Source organism: Aphanomyces invadans, assembly GCF_000520115.1.
Source record: "Aphanomyces invadans strain NJM9701 unplaced genomic scaffold supercont1.16, whole genome shotgun sequence".
Classification (NCBI taxonomy): domain Eukaryota; phylum Oomycota; class Saprolegniomycetes; order Saprolegniales; family Verrucalvaceae; genus Aphanomyces; species Aphanomyces invadans.
The window spans coordinates 599,020-614,506 of NW_008580161.1; the positions used below are offsets into that span (position 1 = coordinate 599,020).

General features: G+C 56.3%; 9 protein-coding genes across 10 annotated transcripts; 4 read left to right on the plus strand and 5 right to left on the minus strand.

Annotated features, from left to right (window-relative positions):
• Positions 1-1,158: 1,158 nt before the first annotated feature.
• Positions 1,159-1,701, plus strand: H310_08125 (hypothetical protein; the record flags this gene model as incomplete). Its single annotated transcript, XM_008873767.1, has 1 exon — positions 1,159-1,701. The coding sequence occupies one exon, from the start codon at positions 1,159-1,161 to the stop codon at positions 1,699-1,701; it is 543 nt and encodes a 180-aa protein (XP_008871989.1).
• Positions 1,702-2,645: 944 nt separating this feature from the next.
• H310_08126 (hypothetical protein) lies at positions 2,646-4,863 on the plus strand. Its single transcript, XM_008873768.1, has 2 exons — positions 2,646-2,826; positions 2,892-4,863. The coding sequence occupies exons 1-2, from the start codon at positions 2,689-2,691 to the stop codon at positions 4,782-4,784; spliced, it is 2,031 nt and encodes a 676-aa protein (XP_008871990.1). The 5' UTR covers positions 2,646-2,688; the 3' UTR covers positions 4,785-4,863.
• A 955-nt stretch (positions 4,864-5,818) lies between these two features.
• Positions 5,819-7,023, minus strand: H310_08127 (hypothetical protein). The gene has a single exon (XM_008873769.1). The coding sequence runs from the start codon at positions 6,880-6,882 to the stop codon at positions 5,998-6,000; it is 885 nt and encodes a 294-aa protein (XP_008871991.1). The 5' UTR covers positions 6,883-7,023; the 3' UTR covers positions 5,819-5,997.
• Positions 7,024-8,294: 1,271 nt separating this feature from the next.
• H310_08128 (hypothetical protein) lies at positions 8,295-9,282 on the plus strand. The gene has a single exon (XM_008873770.1). The coding sequence runs from the start codon at positions 8,586-8,588 to the stop codon at positions 8,898-8,900; it is 315 nt and encodes a 104-aa protein (XP_008871992.1). The 5' UTR covers positions 8,295-8,585; the 3' UTR covers positions 8,901-9,282.
• On the minus strand, positions 9,236-10,825 carry H310_08129 (hypothetical protein). The gene has a single exon (XM_008873771.1). It carries the CDS (start codon positions 10,759-10,761, stop codon positions 9,283-9,285), a length of 1,479 nt encoding a protein of 492 aa, XP_008871993.1. The 5' UTR covers positions 10,762-10,825; the 3' UTR covers positions 9,236-9,282.
• A 245-nt stretch (positions 10,826-11,070) lies between these two features.
• On the minus strand, positions 11,071-11,642 carry H310_08130 (hypothetical protein; the record flags this gene model as incomplete). Its single annotated transcript, XM_008873772.1, has 1 exon — positions 11,071-11,642. The coding sequence occupies one exon, from the start codon at positions 11,640-11,642 to the stop codon at positions 11,301-11,303; it is 342 nt and encodes a 113-aa protein (XP_008871994.1). The 3' UTR covers positions 11,071-11,300.
• A 75-nt stretch (positions 11,643-11,717) lies between these two features.
• H310_08131 (hypothetical protein) lies at positions 11,718-13,579 on the plus strand. The gene is made up of 3 exons (XM_008873773.1): positions 11,718-12,133; positions 12,184-12,971; positions 13,020-13,579. Exons 1-3 carry the CDS (start codon positions 11,734-11,736, stop codon positions 13,266-13,268), a joined length of 1,437 nt encoding a protein of 478 aa, XP_008871995.1. The 5' UTR covers positions 11,718-11,733; the 3' UTR covers positions 13,269-13,579.
• H310_08132 lies at positions 13,266-14,094 on the minus strand. Of its 2 annotated transcripts, XM_008873774.1 has the most exons (4): positions 14,039-14,094; positions 13,896-13,983; positions 13,585-13,846; positions 13,266-13,543 (listed from the first exon to the last, which is right to left on the minus strand). In XM_008873774.1, exons 1-4 carry the CDS (start codon positions 14,076-14,078, stop codon positions 13,295-13,297), a joined length of 639 nt encoding a protein of 212 aa, XP_008871996.1. In that variant the 5' UTR covers positions 14,079-14,094; the 3' UTR covers positions 13,266-13,294. The 2 variants fall into 2 exon arrangements, with proteins under 2 accessions (XP_008871996.1, XP_008871997.1); XM_008873775.1 differs by having other exon boundaries at positions 13,585-13,983.
• A 154-nt stretch (positions 14,095-14,248) lies between these two features.
• On the minus strand, positions 14,249-14,960 carry H310_08133 (hypothetical protein). Its single transcript, XM_008873776.1, has 3 exons — positions 14,705-14,960; positions 14,481-14,651; positions 14,249-14,418 (listed from the first exon to the last, which is right to left on the minus strand). Exons 1-3 carry the CDS (start codon positions 14,933-14,935, stop codon positions 14,329-14,331), a joined length of 492 nt encoding a protein of 163 aa, XP_008871998.1. The 5' UTR covers positions 14,936-14,960; the 3' UTR covers positions 14,249-14,328.
• Between the last annotated feature and the right edge of the window lie 527 nt (positions 14,961-15,487).

The window sequence follows — 15,487 nt, forward strand, 5'->3', positions numbered from 1 at the left end:
CAGTCGCCGCCGCGGACGTTCCCCCCGCACCTTTGGACCGGCACGTTTTCTTGCTTCCGTGGCGAGCGTACCTGTGGGGGGCGTACATCATGTTGGGGTAGTCGGTGTTCACGACGTGAAGGTGAGAATAGGACGACGGCACCAGAGCTGCTCCGGGGTCTTGCAGACCTGAGATCGTCCAAGGAAGTGCCACCACCTGGACGTGGTGGATGAGCAGCCCACTTTGTGGTTGACGAAATTAACGGCGAGAAAAATGTGAAATGTTTTGATTGGTCGAGGTTTTCTTCTACCTCGCTGTCGATTGGACAGAATTTCACGTCGACACGTATCCACAAACGGTGCAGGGAAAAGTCGCTGCCCCACGTCCGCCTGTCTTCGACAGCATCGCGCCGAGCAGCGCCAAGTCCAGTGTGCACATCAACCAGTACAACGTTGTTGAGCCCGTCCACATCGAAACGCGATGGAATGAGGGTCATGAAGGAGCTAGGTTCGAGCTCGGTGCCGCTGTAGAAGTGGCCGCACAGGTCGAGATACGCCACGGTTCAAACCGATAACGTTACCTTGAGGGCCATAGAGCGTGTTGAGAAGAGCAGAGTTTCATTTTTGGTAGGACGTTAAAGGTAAAACCAGACGTAGCCATCGATGGCATCCATACCCACGTTTCCAATCTGCATACATAAAGATGCCCTTCGTGGCACATACCCTTTCCATCGACTATTTCGTTATTGTCATTCGTGTGAACCGTGGCGCTCGACGTTGGTGTAGACAACGTCTAAGAAAAGTCACTGGGGCTCCGACACTTCCGGCGTTTGTTGCTTCGCAGCTGTAGCTAGACAAAGACGTCTGATCTAGTATGTCGCAGGGAATCCCCAGACTGTTTATTCCCTGCGCACGGACGAAGGCACACCGAGCGATGTTAACGTCGTACAGGCCGTCCGCGTCTCAATGACGAGCCATCATCGTCAACCAAAAAAAGTCTCTCGTCAGCACGCTGAAAGTGTCTGCCAATGACCGTCGAGATGCGAGGATGGAGCAACCAATCAATGAATTGCTGCGAATTTTTCGTCCTTTTGGTGGAAAATGCACTTTTCGTACAAGGTGGGACGTCGTCACGTCGGCTGGGAACGACGAAAACATGATACATTTTCAAATTTCATCATGTCTGCCTCCTCGAGTGTTCTCCACTGCGTGTTCAAGGGCTGCCCCAACGTCCGCCTCTCGTTCACGGACAAGTGCGCGTTTCACAAAAGTCGCAGCAAGTGCTGTGTCCAAGACTGCCCCAACATGGTGTACGCCCGCAACCGGTGCGTTCGCCACGGAGGCAAGAAAACGTGCCAGGTCCAGGGGTGCGGGGGGAACGTCCGCGGCGGCGACTGGTGCACCAAACACGGAGGCCACATCGTCAAGCGGTACTGCACGACGGAGGGGTGCACGAAGCAGGCGCACGCACAGCAAAAGTGTGTCAGTCACGGCGGAGGCCGGTACTGTCGAGCCCCGGGGTGCAGCCAGCACATTCGCGTCGGCGGGTTTTGCAACCAGCACCAACCGTCCAAGTCGCCCCCCTCTTCACCCACGAGCACGTCGACCTGCGTGTGGTGGGAGTCCGTCCTCCATGCATTGTACGTCAGCAGCGGCGCCGAAGACCTGGTCGATGACGACGATCTGACCTGGGTGGACGACTTTACAGCCATGTTCGTGTAAACCCACAATGCACCTAACTTATTGCATACAAGTCTGCGTTGGGGTCGTGCCAGCATTCCCTGAGGGCGCGCATGTATTAGTTTTTGAAAAAACACGCTGATTTCTCGAATTTTTTTCTACCCAACGACCCACACGACGCCTCATCAATTCGAAAAATGCTCGCTCCTCTCCGCGGCTGCTGCCACGACATTCGCCGGAACTTCTTTGTGAAGCCCACGAACACGATTTCCAACACTTAATCGACCACCCAAGCCATCCTTGGACGGACCAGTATATACACATCGGACGACGCCCGTTTTGAATTGGCTTGACTCTTCAAATCAAGGCGTGGCCACCACAATACGTCTTCACTGAACAACGATCGTGGAAGCGCCTCCTATTCAACCGTGCTGGTCGTGCCGTCGCATCAGATCTTTTCCTCCTACCAATACGACGGGTATTTTCAGCGTCATGACAAGTCGTTCATGTGGAAGTTGCCACGTCGGCCAGTTCTCGTTGCGTGATTCACAACGGGCTACTCTCAGGTCATTTTCTACGGCTGATGGCAGCCCCAAAGTTGTCACGGTCTCGTCATGGCCCAAGTCGAGTAAGGGCGAAGACATCGCCAATGCGATGTGCTTGCTGGTCACGTGCAGAGGGCGAAAAATCTCCAACAAAAATGCTCATTTCCCAGATTTTTTGGGGTCATTTTTTTTGTTTTTCAGCACTGAACTTCCATTCTTGATGGCACCGACGACCAGGCAGCGCGAAGATGCACACTGCATTCCGCAGGACACCACGGCACTCAAAGCCCCCTTCATCCCACACGCGATGGCCCACACGAACGAGGCCAGTGCGCTCGATTTGGCATGATCACTAGCCCTCTCCCAGCTGTAAAGACATGGAGTGGAATCCAATTGGACGTGTAACACGTCGATAGAATATAACGAATGCATGTAACTCTTGGTAGAGTTTCAAGCATTCAGGAAAAGTTTGGTGGCCATCGTGATGGAGCCGTCTCCGCGCGGAGAAGCCGTCCTTACAGAGACACCAGCAGACCAAGTGGGACCTGAGTGGACCCCTGCGCTCGGCGCTGCGTCACCCACGCTCATGTACGACCGCACTTCGGTGGAGAAGACGTGGAAGGTCAGTACGCCGTCGTCCTTGTCTCCTTCCCATTGCGGTGGATGGATCACTTCCCTGTGAACTAGACTCGAATCATGAGGCGAAACTTCATCATCGGGGCGTTTATCTTGGTCGTTGTCGCTGCCGTGTCGTCCGTGATCACGTTCACCTTGGTTGCGCCACGACCTTCCCTACCCGTCGGCTGCGACGCGTCCATGTTGCTCGGCACGGACGTCCAAGTTCCCGTCGCTGCGTTGAAGTATATGTGCACGGACAACCAGTGCGTCCAGCTCAACCTGACCAAAGACGAAAGAACCAAGGCCTCGACGACAACGGGGCCCGGCATTATCAGCCTGCGCGTGTGCGAAATGACGTGCGGCAACGGATCCATGCTTCCGATGCCGCAGTCGGTCGCGTTTTCGAACCCGACGACCGTTCCTGTCGACATCGAATCCTTCTCGCATTCGATTACTGGAAATATCGAGAACAACGACCTAGTCAAGGCCATGCAGGCTGCGTTTGCCAGCGCGTTGGCCATGAGGTCGCATTTAGCACTGGGCGGGACGTCCACATCGGGGAAGAGCGTCAAAATCGTGGCAACGATCCAATCGCCCATCACGAAATTGACTCTGGACACAGACGAAGCGTACGAGATGTCCATCGCCGACACGACCGTGACGATTCGAGCCGCCACAGTGTATGGTTACCGCCACGCGCTGGCGAGTCTGCTGCAGCTCGTAGACTGGTGCGACCTCACGCGCACGTTTCGGATGGTGGCGGCGGTATCTATCAAGGACAAACCAGCGTACAAACACCGCGGGATCATGGTCGACGTCGCGCGCAACTTCATCCCGATGCCGATCATCGAGCGCCTTGTGCGAACGATGGGGATGCACAAACTGAATGTGCTGCACTTGCACTTTACTGACTCGTCGTCGTTCCCACTGGAAATCAGAGGCGAGCCCCGGTTCAACCAGTACGGGTTGTATCAGAGCAACATGGTGTACACGCAGGCCCGTGTGAAGGACCTCGTGACTTTTGCCAAGGCCCACGGTGTCAAGGTCATTCCAGAGATCGACGCGCCGGCGCACGCAGGAGCAGGGTGGCAGTGGGGGCCTGAGTTCGGGCTTGGTGAGCTCACATTGTGCTGGGCGAACACTCCGTGGATGGCGCATTGCCTGGAGGCGCCGTGCGGTCAGCTCAACCCGCTCAACGACAACGTGTTCGACCTCCTGGACGTCGTGTGGAAGGAGATCGGGGCCATGTTCGACTCGGACGTGTTTCACTTGGGAGGCGATGAAGTATTCTTCGATTGCTGGATCGACTCGCCCGTGGTGGCGGAAAAAGTCCTCAACAAAACCAATCACGCCGAATACGTTGCGATTTGGGCCGGCTTCCAAGAACGCGTGCAAAACAAACTGTGGGCGCGCGACCCGTCCAAGAAAATCACGCTCTGGTCCAGCGACTTGACGTCGGCCCCCTACTTTTCGCAGCTCCCGACCGACAAGGTCACTGTGCAGACGTGGAACATGCTCTGGATGAACGAGCCGCGCCTGTTTACGGACGCCGGGTATCACTATATTGCATCGTTCCAGGAAGCGCATTACCTCGATTGCGGCCTGAATGGGGTCGCTCGCAAAGACAACGGGTGGTGCGCCCCGTACAAAACGTGGCAAACCATCTACGACCAGCCATTCAACCCGAACGTGACGGCTGAAAACAACCATCTTGTGTTGGGTGGCGAGCTCGTGCTGTGGACCGAAGTCACAGGCGCGTCCGCGCTGGAGGATAAGATTTGGCCGCGTGCGTCGGCGTTTGCCGAGCGGGCATGGACGAACCCGAGCTTAAACTGGTCCAACGCCATGGATCGCATGACGATCGCCGCGCATCGCGTCGTCGAAAGCGGTTCGGCTGCAGACATGCTCCAGCCGCTCTGGTGTCGACAGCATCCTGGCGAGTGCACACTACTGCTGAAGTAGTGGTGCCAAAGCAGTGACCTATATATGACGTACGTTAGGTACATAACCACTCTCGGGTAGTACAAATTGTAGCCGCAGATCGATATGCGTGACGAGAAAGATACCGTGGGGACGATGGAGAGGAGATCCGTCCACTGTGGACGGATCCACGCTGGTCGGATATCTCCGTGGTCGACGCGCAGCAGCCAGCGACGCGAGGTCGAAATGGCATGCTGACATACCCTCTGATGTCAGATGCGGAGGGAGCTCGGTGATGCTACAAACGTGACGGTTGGACTCGGCGCTCGTTGTGTCTGGTCGGTGGACTCGAGAGTCCATCGCACACTCCCCGCAGTCCAGTGGGAAAGGCACACGCTGTACGTACAGGGTAACAAGGACAAGTCGCACGAAGCGCCTCGTCGATCAGTCACGCGTGTGCTGCGAGTTGTAGCACTTGGTGGGTGGTCGGAGTGCGGGTCGGCCCACGGCGTGGTCGAGCTGACTTGTGCCTCGTTGAAAACTCCCATATGATTGGTTAAAAGGCATTAACATAATAGGATCGGATTGGTCATTCTATTCATATATATTGATTGGCTCTCGTTGTGAAGTCAACTTCTGATTGGCCATTGCTTTCTGCAATGTGCCTATCGGTCCAGTTGGGCACATGGCGGCGGGATGTAGGCGGGACAATGCAACTCCCCAGCCGCAGAGACGCAGAACGCGCCCCACGATGCCGGTGAAAGGCCACCGCACCTGCGTCCTGTACATCCGCTTGACACAGAGGCAGCGTCGCTCCCTGTAGGAAGGTCGTGGTTTGCCCACCAGGTCCGTCCCCTTCCCCAGGACAAAGATCCCACTGCTTCCAGCAACGAAACCCTACGTAGGCACAGCCCCCGCCATCTGCCGCAGCCAGTGGAGGCTTCAACGAACAAGTGTGCTGTGGTGGGGTTTCATAATGGGTCGTACTGAACCGTGCTGGTCCGAGGGCCAAACGTACCGCGCACGCACTGAGTTTATGCGTGCTGTTCGTCGACGTGCTGGTTGAGGCATGCACACACACACGGATGATTTTTTGCCCGGGTAAACACAGTCTCCCTGGGTGATTCAGAGTCAAAAGGCATAAATATATGAATGTTATGGAACCATAGCCAGTGGCTGGCTACGTGCCTATAAATACGCGACCACGGACCGTCGTCGCCACATACGTCTCTGTGATAGTGCTCTGTCTTGGCGTCTAGGCATGCACGCCCGAGACAGAGAACACGTCTTGGGCGCCGCTCATGAGGTCGCTGTCGAGCGCAAAGATGTCAAACAGGCTGGACGAGTTGGTCGCCAACGTCGGGTCGTGCAGCGTGAACAGGTCGAACGACGTGTCCTTGGGCGACTCGACGAATTCGTACGACGATGGCATCTTGGGGAGGAACTGCTGCATGGGAGGCATGACCATGGGGACAGCCGACATGGCCGGGAGAAGCCCCGCGTACGAGATGCCCATGAGGTCGGGGTGAAGCGTCCAGAGCACGTCTTGGGTCAACTGCAGCCACTTCGAGTACATGGACGCGTTCGACGCCGCGACGTCTGGCGAGACCGTGTCGATTTCGGGGAGGAGCGGAAGCGGCGCGAGTTCGAGTTCGGGCACTGGCGCCGTCGAGACACCGTCGAGGAAACTGGACGGGCTGTGAGCTTCCGACTTGACAGACGCCGTTGACGACGACGACGACGCGTCAGCATCGTATTTGCAGTTTTGGTTGTGCTTGTGACACAAGCCGCCTTCGCGCGCGTGATGCTGGCATCCGGGGGTGCGGCACAGGCGGCCCCCGCCATGGCGAACGCACAGCTGCTTGGCGTGCGCCTGTTTCGTGCACCCTTCAACGCTACAGAATCGCTTGACGACGATGCCGCCGTGTTGAATGCAGTAGTTGCCACCGCGAGCGTACGAGTCGCACCCGTCAAAGTGGCACTGCTTCTTGCCGCCGTGGCGGACGCACAAGTTGCGCGCGTACACTTGGTTGTTGCAGTCTTTGTACTTGCACTGGCGTCGGTTCTTGTGAAACGCGCACTTGACCGACCCTGGAATCGCATTGTTTGTGCAATCGTTGAACGTGCAGACAGCAGCCATGCCGAGGTGGGTCGTCTTCTTTCGTGGGCGAATGCAAATTGAAAAGTGCCCGATCCCTCGACCGCGTGCGGCTGCCAAGACAGTGGCACGACCTCGAGGCCCGTGTGCCCAGTCCAGTGGCGGCGGCTCGCCTTTCTCGGCACCACATTGCCATTTTGTGGACGCGTTTGATTGGCCACCACAAATTTCATCTGAGATTCGACCGGTTTCACCTTCTCGCCCGCGTCCATACAAATGCCAAGTCTATCGTCGACGGGCCGTTGGATCGTTCGACGAGTGGTCAGTCGCGCCGCCCTTCTCCACGCGCGTGAAAATCCATCACAACAATGGAAACCCCATGGACGGGTGGCCAGTCTATGAAGCCGCCCCCACTTTTGGATGGTGCGTGGAGGTGCGGGTTGTCCACGAACGGATGGTGGTCGATTGATCCCCCTCCGTCTGGAACACACCCTTGTTCTTGGCACGCAACATGTACTGGATTCCCTCGTCTTTTTCGAACCAAGACTCGCGCCTACTCCGCCGGGGTTTTCGGGCGAGGTATCCCTTTATCTTGAGGTTGCGAGCAAACGGGTGTGTGCTTCGTTGTTGCGCACGCCGCCGGAAAACCAACACGTGTCGGCGGCAAAGTATGAAACAGACCGACGGCACCAAGTGGTGTGCATACACACATGCCGACTCCACCCCGGCGGCGCTCTCTCGCTCGACGACTCCATGTCGACTGCAGCTATTTTGACCGATTCGTCTCTCGAACGACGTGTGACGCGTGTGGTATTCGATGCATTTTCAAAAGAGGTCAAAATACACGGACGACGAGTTGAAATTCGATCGGTGAACCCGGTGGTGCTCGAATATTCTCCACCCACCCAGGTCGGATCGGACCCAAAAGTTTGGCCTGTTCCTGTCAGGTGGGACGGCAACTAGCGCGGCGATGACGAGCTGCCGAAGCTAACGACCGAGCGGGGGGCACGTCACACGTAGTCACGTACAGTAGGCCATGACCACTTGATTTTTGTAATGGATCCACTTTTGGTGCGGATAAGCTTTCCACGTGCCACTGCACGACGGTGCAATGTCGAGCCCAATTTTTCGCGCTTCAAGTTGGGCTGGCGTGCGCGGCAGGAGGGGCTGTGATTTGGGGAGCTCGACGACGGTTAGAGATAGGCACTCGCCTCTTGGGGCGGGCGGGGGCAAAGCGCGTTGGAACGTTGGGTATGGATGGAGGCGAGATGTCGGGGGCGCGCGGCAAAGGGCGGGGGTGGGAGGACAAGCATTTCCTGGCTGCAACCCAATCTGAACAAATCTCTCGTGTGCCTTGATCCCTCGGGTTGCCAGAACCGTCGACGACAATGCAGCAAGTTGCAGGACTGTTCCTCGTACCCAGTGCCACCATCTACACGGACAAGCCCACGGTGCTCACCCGATCCCACGTCAAGACGAGTGGGCTGCATAACGTCAGGTGGACGACCACGATGGTGTGCAACGCCTCACACTATCCAGTAACATTCCCTCTCTTCACCGCGAACGAGGCGGCTCTGCCCTTGAGAACAATTCATGCAGGGGCCAGCATGGAAAGACGTTGGCTACACCGCATGGGACCCCCGACACCCCTCCCCCTTCAAACGACTCCAGTCTACGAGAATGCGTCCAGTGCGTCTGCTCGAGTCGACGTGGTCTAGCCCCGTGTCCACGAAATCGGACCACGAATGGGCCACAATGGAATGCTCTCCGTTGCCGACAGCCCCTGGCTCGCATCTGCCATGGCGCAATCTTATCGCGACGGACCGTTGACCGCCATTTCGCTCGTCGCCATGGCGGCGGCTATAATTAACGACGTGCCAGCCATAAGTAGCGATCGTCACGTCATTTGCATCTCTCATCACCCACCATGCAGTGTCTGGCCATCGCCATCGCGGCTGTGCTCGTGCCGCTTGTGTCTGGGCAATTCCTACGTCAAGGGAGCAAGCCGATCGAAGTTCAAGTGGGTGCGACGGGTGCCGGCGACATGGCCAACGTCGTGAGGTTTTACAGCCATCGGATCAAGCGCGCATAGGTGGCGCGCGCTACGTTAACACGTTCGCGTTTCGATGTGGTGTGAGATCGGCCGTCGAGGGTCGTCTGCAGTCGCAGGACAACCAACGAGCACTCGTCGGCTCGGCTGCACAATACGGTTGGCAGATGTGCCGACGTCACAACGACCAACAACATCTCGTACCCGTGCAGTGTAGCCATATCCTTTGGGCAGCACAGGAGAGAGAGCAAGGAGGCAGGCGGTTCCAGCCTCCTCCTGGGCAGTCATTGCGCTCCAGCACGGCATGACCAATGCTGCTTGTTGGAGTTGCCGAAAGCCTCTAGCTCGCGCTCCGATCTGCGTCATGCTACATGCACCAGGGGTTATCCAGTCTATTCTTCTTTCACACGGACGCCTCCTAACTCGACGTCGCCTGTGGCACACATTTGCAACATGAGCAGCCCATCGAATGGATGGTGCTGGTGGCAGGGATGCTCGTGGTGGCCGATTTTGTCGTGGTCGAGAACGTCGCCGGACGAGGCGTGGTTGCGGCAAAATCCCCCCGTCCGTGCATGGTATGAACACCCAGGGGACTGGCAGTAGCGCCCGCCGCCATGGCGGACGCAGCGCTGGTTCGAGTGGGCCTGTTTTTGGCAACCCTCGACGGTGCAAAACCGCTTGGGGACTTCGCCGCCATGTTTGAGACAAAATCGTTTTCCGCGGCGATGGGCGGTGCAATCTTCAAACTGGCAAAGGCGGCGGCCGCCGTGACGCACGCACAGATTCCGCGCCACGACTTGATTCGTGCAGTCTGGGAACGAGCAGTTGGTGCGATTCTTGTGGAACGAGCACTTGTCGGAACCGGCCACCGTCGGGTTTACGCACAGGTTGAATTTACACGTGGGCGACGACGCTTCAGGCTGCAGGAGCGATGTTGGCGTCGATGGAAGAATCACCTGTGGGTGCGCCGGTGGCTGGGCCATCGTCATCGCATGCACCAAGTTCGCCATGGACATGAGCGTTCGATCCGGCGGAAAAGACAATCCGTCCGACGGTGCATGTGGCGAAGGCGAAGGGGTCGTTGGCGCTGGCTGGATGGCGACGTTTGACGACGAAGGGGGCACAAGAGGTGGTGGCAAGTGAAGCGACATCATGGTGGCGGGCGGCGGGCGGGGCTTGAGTTCCACTTGAGGGCGGCGGATGTATGGAATCTCGGGTTTTTCTCGAGGCAGGTAATGCGTATTCACCATGAGCAAGGCGGTGGCGTTGGCGCCTTTCAAGGGAAGGATTTGTCGCGTGTCGTTGCCTCGATCTTCGCTATCTTCATCTGACGAGGATGAAAACTGGGACGGATTGTCGCGGGATGGAGCGACGGTGCCGTTGGTGGGGTGGGACCCTGCTGGTGTGGTCAATGGGGACCGATGCATGCGGCAAAATCCCCCCGAGCGCGCGTGAAACGAACAGCCGACCGCCTTGCAATATCGACCACCTCCATGCCGCACGCACTTTTGATTCGAGTGGGCTTGCTTGTTACACCCTTCGACGGAACAAAATCGTTTGGGGACGACGCCGCCGTGAGACAAGCAAAACTTGCGACCTCGCGTGTGCGCGGTGCATCCTTCGAACTGGCACACTTTCTTCCCGCCATGTCGAGCGCACAAACGTTGGGACACAACTTGGTTGTTGCAGTCGGTGAACGAACAGTGCGGTCGATTCTTATGGAACGAGCATTTGTCCGTACCAGGAACCGACGGCTTTTCGCACGAGTTGAACTTACATGTAGATGGAGAGAGCACGAACGGCACGGACTGTGGTGGGGATGAGGTCGTGGGCGAAGGCGGAGGCAAGAGGGACGTCTCGGGCGCGAGCATGAGAAGTGCTGATGCCGTCGCTCCGGCGATCGAGGCCAGCGTTCTGCCCGTTGTTGCAACGACGAACCAAATAACGAACGACAGTTGCCCGAACCAACGAACTACGTTTAAACACGTTAAGCCCATCGTACTTGCGTTTTATGCGGTGGAACCACACAATTCACTGTCATGGCTGCAATTACCTTGCGTTATTTCACCCATGAATACGTTTTAAACAATTGCGCGAAGTGCGTTATATTGTTTCGACTAACGAACGTCGTACATTCGTCGAGACGGGGGAATGATTTGCATAAATATTTGTTGCCGTTGTGTCCATAAATATTACTGTGTGATGGATTTTTCCAAATATTATATAATCTAACAAGCTTGCCACACGAAATGTGGCTCAAGCGAGCAGCACCTGAGCATTTGGTCGGAAACCCAAGAGATGGTTGCATGAGCCATGAACGACAAACGGTTTGATGGACACAGCGCATGGTCATCATGCGATCGCCACCGCAGCGTGAGTTGGGAGTTTACACTGCGTGAGGCGCCACGTGTCAAAAGTCGAGTAACAGGAGTGCCAAGATCTGTTCGACGTGTCTCGATTCCACTTGAGTGCTGTCTTCGATCATGGCTTCTTCCTGGGCACGATGCAGCGCGTCGAGGACAAAGAGACGCATGAGTTCCGCAGTCATTTTGAGGGCATCCGACTGTATCCTGGTGATGCTTCGCACATCCGACAAGATATCGTCAGCGCTGCTGTCGCCGTCATCTTTGCTCTCGTAGATTGCGTCTCTCTCTTGGTGTGCACTCTCCCAAACGTTGTGCACGATGCGCTCGATCAACTTGGGCTTGAATCCTGCCGCCGTCCTGCTGTGTTCATTCCCGGCAGCATCCATTTGGAAATGCGTGTACGGATAGCTCAAGAATATTATCCGTACAAGTTGAACCAAAATAGCGCAATATTCAAGAGTGTCGTGCAGCAGTTCCATGGGATCAAGCACGGCGCTGCTGTTGGAATGCAAGAAGGGGCTCGAGGCATCCCCCTTCGACTACAACCACATCTTAGCAGCAAGTGTTCTAGACGTGTGGCGTGGGCTGACTGCACATGTGGAGCGGCAACTCGCGCAGGAGAAAGGAATCGTCATCCCTGTATTTGGAAAATTTGCGTTCCTCAAAGGAACAGACGCGGCGACACCGATGTTTACCTTCACGGACAAGTTCATGAAGTCGTATCGGGTGACGTCCAAGCGGCCGTTGCCAGCTTTGACATGGCATTGTGGAGATGTCAACTATTCTATCGTGGCTGCGGACGGTGGAATGATGAAGGATCAAGCTCAACACACGGTCGAAGCGATTTTCAAACACGTTGGGGAGGTCGCTCAAGCAGGTGCTGCAGTTCGACACAGCCAACGACTTACTAAGCTTGGTGACTTCTAGGCACTCGGTCCTGTCGATTGAGTTTCGGTGCGGTCGGAAGCATCCTTGTCGAAGGCAAGTGCATCTCATTCCGCTACGATCCAGCTTTTCTCCATGCATTGCAGTGCAAAAACCCAAATAGCACTCCTGTTAAACGTACTCCGTCGCACATCGAAGCCCTCGAAGCATTGGCAGACATTACCCCGTCGCGGCAAGTGAAGCCATCGCGAACACCACATGAGGATATCGTGACGCTTAACAACTACATGACACCGCCATCATCTTCCGAGGCGAAAACCACTGGGACACCAGCGCACGTGACGTTGTCCATGTCAGCTGAGTGTGCTCCCGCCAAGAACACCAAACATCACGAAAGAAAACACACGAAGAAGGCTGCACCGTCGCCACAGCTCATGAAGTGTGCTTCTGACAGCGTTCTGGGTGTCGCCGCGTCGAATCAGCACAGCTCCGGCAACATTTTGCCGCGATTTCTAATCCCTGAAACCAGGACCAACCGCACGCAATCCACGAGTGAGCTCCAGCAACTCATTCTGGACAAGGCGTACGACCGTCACGAAGCGGCGCAAGCGCGCAATCGAGCGCTTGTGGAAGCCATGGATGCCGCATATGCCCAGCGCACCAAGGCCATTGAAATTCGGCATCTAAAAGATCGCGCGACAGTTGCACTGCAGCACCGCGACATGCATGATCACTTGCTGCAGCAGACTCTGGAGAAACAACAGCGAGCAACATTCGACCAGCAGCAACGAGCGGCAGTCGTCACAGAGGCCGTGACTATCCTTCCCCAAGTACGTTGCAAAGGTCCCGTAGTGGCTGCTTGGCTCATGTGAATATAGGCCAGGGTTCGGACAAGGGCGCAAGAAACAGCACACAAAGCAACACTGCGGAAGCAGTTGGACGCAGAAATCCACAAGAAGCGCGAACGGCACAACCATGCGCAGCACGTCCAGCGCGACGAGGAGGTGTACTTCATGCAGTGTGTTCAAAAACAGCATGAAAAGGAGCGCCAAGCCATGGCGCAGCAGAAACAGGCCGACAAGGAAGCCCTCATGCGCGAGTGGAGTCGCCAGAAGAAGAAAACGTAGCACATGCCAAAACGAGTGTTTGGGAATTACAGGTCGTCGTCGTCGTTTCCAAGCACTGCGGGGACAGGGGCTGGGACCTGAAACGAAGAAGGTGCCACTCGAAACATGGACTGCCCTGGCACTTGAAATGTTGCTGGGCGCATGGTGAAAGGATTGACGACTTGCGCAGGTTCATCTGCGTCGTCGTGAACATCCAGAACTGCGAAAACGTTCTTGGGTCGAGTTACGACGGGCTGGACACGAGGACCTGATGGTTCAACTGGAGCGTCCTTCGCCTACGCGTGTGTAAGTGTTAATGGAGTCGAGTGCGCGGTACCAGCAAGGGCTCGATGTAGGTTTGGAATCCAGACGGCTGCCGCGACGATCCAGTTGACGAAGGGAGTGTAAAGGTTGGCGGTGCAAGGACGAAGGATGGCATAGGTTTGGGCTGGGGTGGGTTTTTCAGTGACCGCATCCGCTCTTCAAACGAGCGCTGTTCCTGCAGTCTCTGTTGACGGACAGCTTCTTGCTCCTTGGTCAGTTGCTTCTTGGCTCCGCTCCCAGAGGGCTGCTGCTTTTTCGGTTGGTGCTGGGGTTGTCTAAAATGGTGAGGTGTTAAAAGCATCGCCCGTGGTGCGCGAAGAGAACTTGTGCTGTTTGCTCAGGGACGCGAACGGCTGGCCTTTCTTCGCCGCGGGTTTCGCGTGCACCTTCTTCTTGGCCACAGGCTTGGTATCTACCGTGGTCGCAGAGGTCACACTCCACTACAGCACGCATGAAGCACGACATACTCTGTTTGCCCTTGTGCTTGGAGCCACCGCCGGCTGCCATCGTCGTTCGGTTCGGTTGATTGGTTTCGGTGATTGGTGCAATTTACCGGATAACGTGGTATCCGTATAGAATCGTGATCGTCATCGCAAAGTTCACTTCATTCGAAGCGCCGTCGCCGCCAGACGTCCGGGTGGAGCGACAATGGTGGAGTGCTGCGTGCGAGACATGACTGCTCGTGAGAAATAGCTGCTAGATGCAGTGTGAATATATTTGTGTTACTCGACGCATGGTCCATGAATTGGAGGTCGCCCTAGACGAGCTCTCGGTAGTCTTGGTCAGCTTTCGCTTCGCCTTCCTTGATTTCACCGCGGAGTCTGTAAAACCACGACATAATGACGCCCTAAGTGAATCGCCGGGTGGTTAGGACATTCGGTCTGCTTTCCCATGGGAAAGAGCTGGTACCGTGTAGCCGAGGAGAGCCAATTCGACCACCAGGACAAAGATGAGGAGGCCAGGTGGCGTGAGACTGTCCTGTTTGATAATGACGAGTGCATGCTTCACAGAGAGCTCGGCGGCGATGATGCCAAACGCCACACCATGCAAAATGAAGCTCACAATGCTGCCATAGAACGCCTACAGCGACTCCACGTCGTCAGCGCCCATGTCGACGACTGCATTCAACGTACCAAATCAAACGTGAGGCCCATCGGTACGAGACCTTCGTTGCGGATGGAATAGTACCCGAGCGCCGTGACGAGAAGTGCAATGATGCTGTCCCACCAGACACGGTACCAAGTCGCGACAAAACTGATGGCAAACAGCGCAATCCCCCCGAGGAGTAGATTAGTCAGCGGCTTGCGCGTTGGGAACTCGGCGAGTCCGCCCTGGTGCTGCATTTCGGCAATCGCGCGATTCATCGTGGGCGATATTTGGAGTGGGTTCCAGTGTGGGGCTATTGCGACGGTTGCGACGAGGTGGTGGCGAAACCGCCCGTCAAGCGTCGTAGCGGTTTCACTTTTTCCACCCGCAAGTTTTGGAGCGTCGCAGCTTTTGTGCAGGAATGAGCGGCAACGTTGCGGCGAACGCTGTGGAGCAATGCAATGGATGCCAACTAGCCATCGACAAAGGAATCGGAGGACGCCACGTGAATGTGACCTGCGTGCGACCATTGACAGAATGCAACGCGGGATGTACATAGCGTGGCTGTCAGTGTTCTTCCAGCGGCCGTGGAATTGCCGAAGATCGTGCACTCGTCATACCAAGACATCGCATTTCCTCGAACGGCATGGAATCGTATATGGCCAACATTGGCTTAGGTTGTAGAGCCAATGTCGTCGATACGTGTACACCGCATTCACGCTGTTACGTTATCTCAGGTTCCATTGTTTGCCGGCCAAACAAGAGCAATGGCAGCCCGACGGCATCGTGTGATGGAGGATGGCGTGACTGTAGATCAAGGGTGTCCTTGA

Excerpts from the sequence above, each read along its gene's own strand:
- H310_08126 (XM_008873768.1), top strand. The coding sequence starts at position 2,689 with ATGGAGCCGTCTCCGCGCGGAGAAGCCGTCCTTACAGAGACACCAGCA. Across the intron at positions 2,827-2,891 it reads CGGTGGAGAAGACGTGGAAG|ACTCGAATCATGAGGCGAAA; the intron begins GTCAGTACGCCG and ends CCTGTGAACTAG.
- H310_08127 (XM_008873769.1), bottom strand. The coding sequence starts at position 6,882 with ATGGCTGCTGTCTGCACGTTCAACGATTGCACAAACAATGCGATTCCA.
- H310_08128 (XM_008873770.1), top strand. The coding sequence starts at position 8,586 with ATGGGCCACAATGGAATGCTCTCCGTTGCCGACAGCCCCTGGCTCGCA.
- H310_08129 (XM_008873771.1), bottom strand. The coding sequence starts at position 10,761 with ATGCTCGCGCCCGAGACGTCCCTCTTGCCTCCGCCTTCGCCCACGACC.
- H310_08131 (XM_008873773.1), top strand. The coding sequence starts at position 11,734 with ATGGGATCAAGCACGGCGCTGCTGTTGGAATGCAAGAAGGGGCTCGAG. Across the intron at positions 12,134-12,183 it reads TGGGGAGGTCGCTCAAGCAG|GCACTCGGTCCTGTCGATTG; the intron begins GTGCTGCAGTTC and ends GGTGACTTCTAG. Across the intron at positions 12,972-13,019 it reads CCGTGACTATCCTTCCCCAA|GCCAGGGTTCGGACAAGGGC; the intron begins GTACGTTGCAAA and ends ATGTGAATATAG.
- H310_08132 (XM_008873774.1), bottom strand. The coding sequence starts at position 14,078 with ATGGCAGCCGGCGGTGGCTCCAAGCACAAGGGCAAACAGA. Across the intron at positions 13,984-14,038 it reads CAAGCACAAGGGCAAACAGA|ATACCAAGCCTGTGGCCAAG; the intron begins GTATGTCGTGCT and ends CGACCACGGTAG. Across the intron at positions 13,544-13,584 it reads CCTACATCGAGCCCTTGCTG|GCGAAGGACGCTCCAGTTGA; the intron begins GTACCGCGCACT and ends ACACACGCGTAG.
- H310_08133 (XM_008873776.1), bottom strand. The coding sequence starts at position 14,935 with ATGAATCGCGCGATTGCCGAAATGCAGCACCAGGGCGGACTCGCCGAG. Across the intron at positions 14,652-14,704 it reads TGGGCCTCACGTTTGATTTG|GCGTTCTATGGCAGCATTGT; the intron begins GTACGTTGAATG and ends GAGTCGCTGTAG. Across the intron at positions 14,419-14,480 it reads TGGCTCTCCTCGGCTACACG|GGCGTCATTATGTCGTGGTT; the intron begins GTACCAGCTCTT and ends CGATTCACTTAG.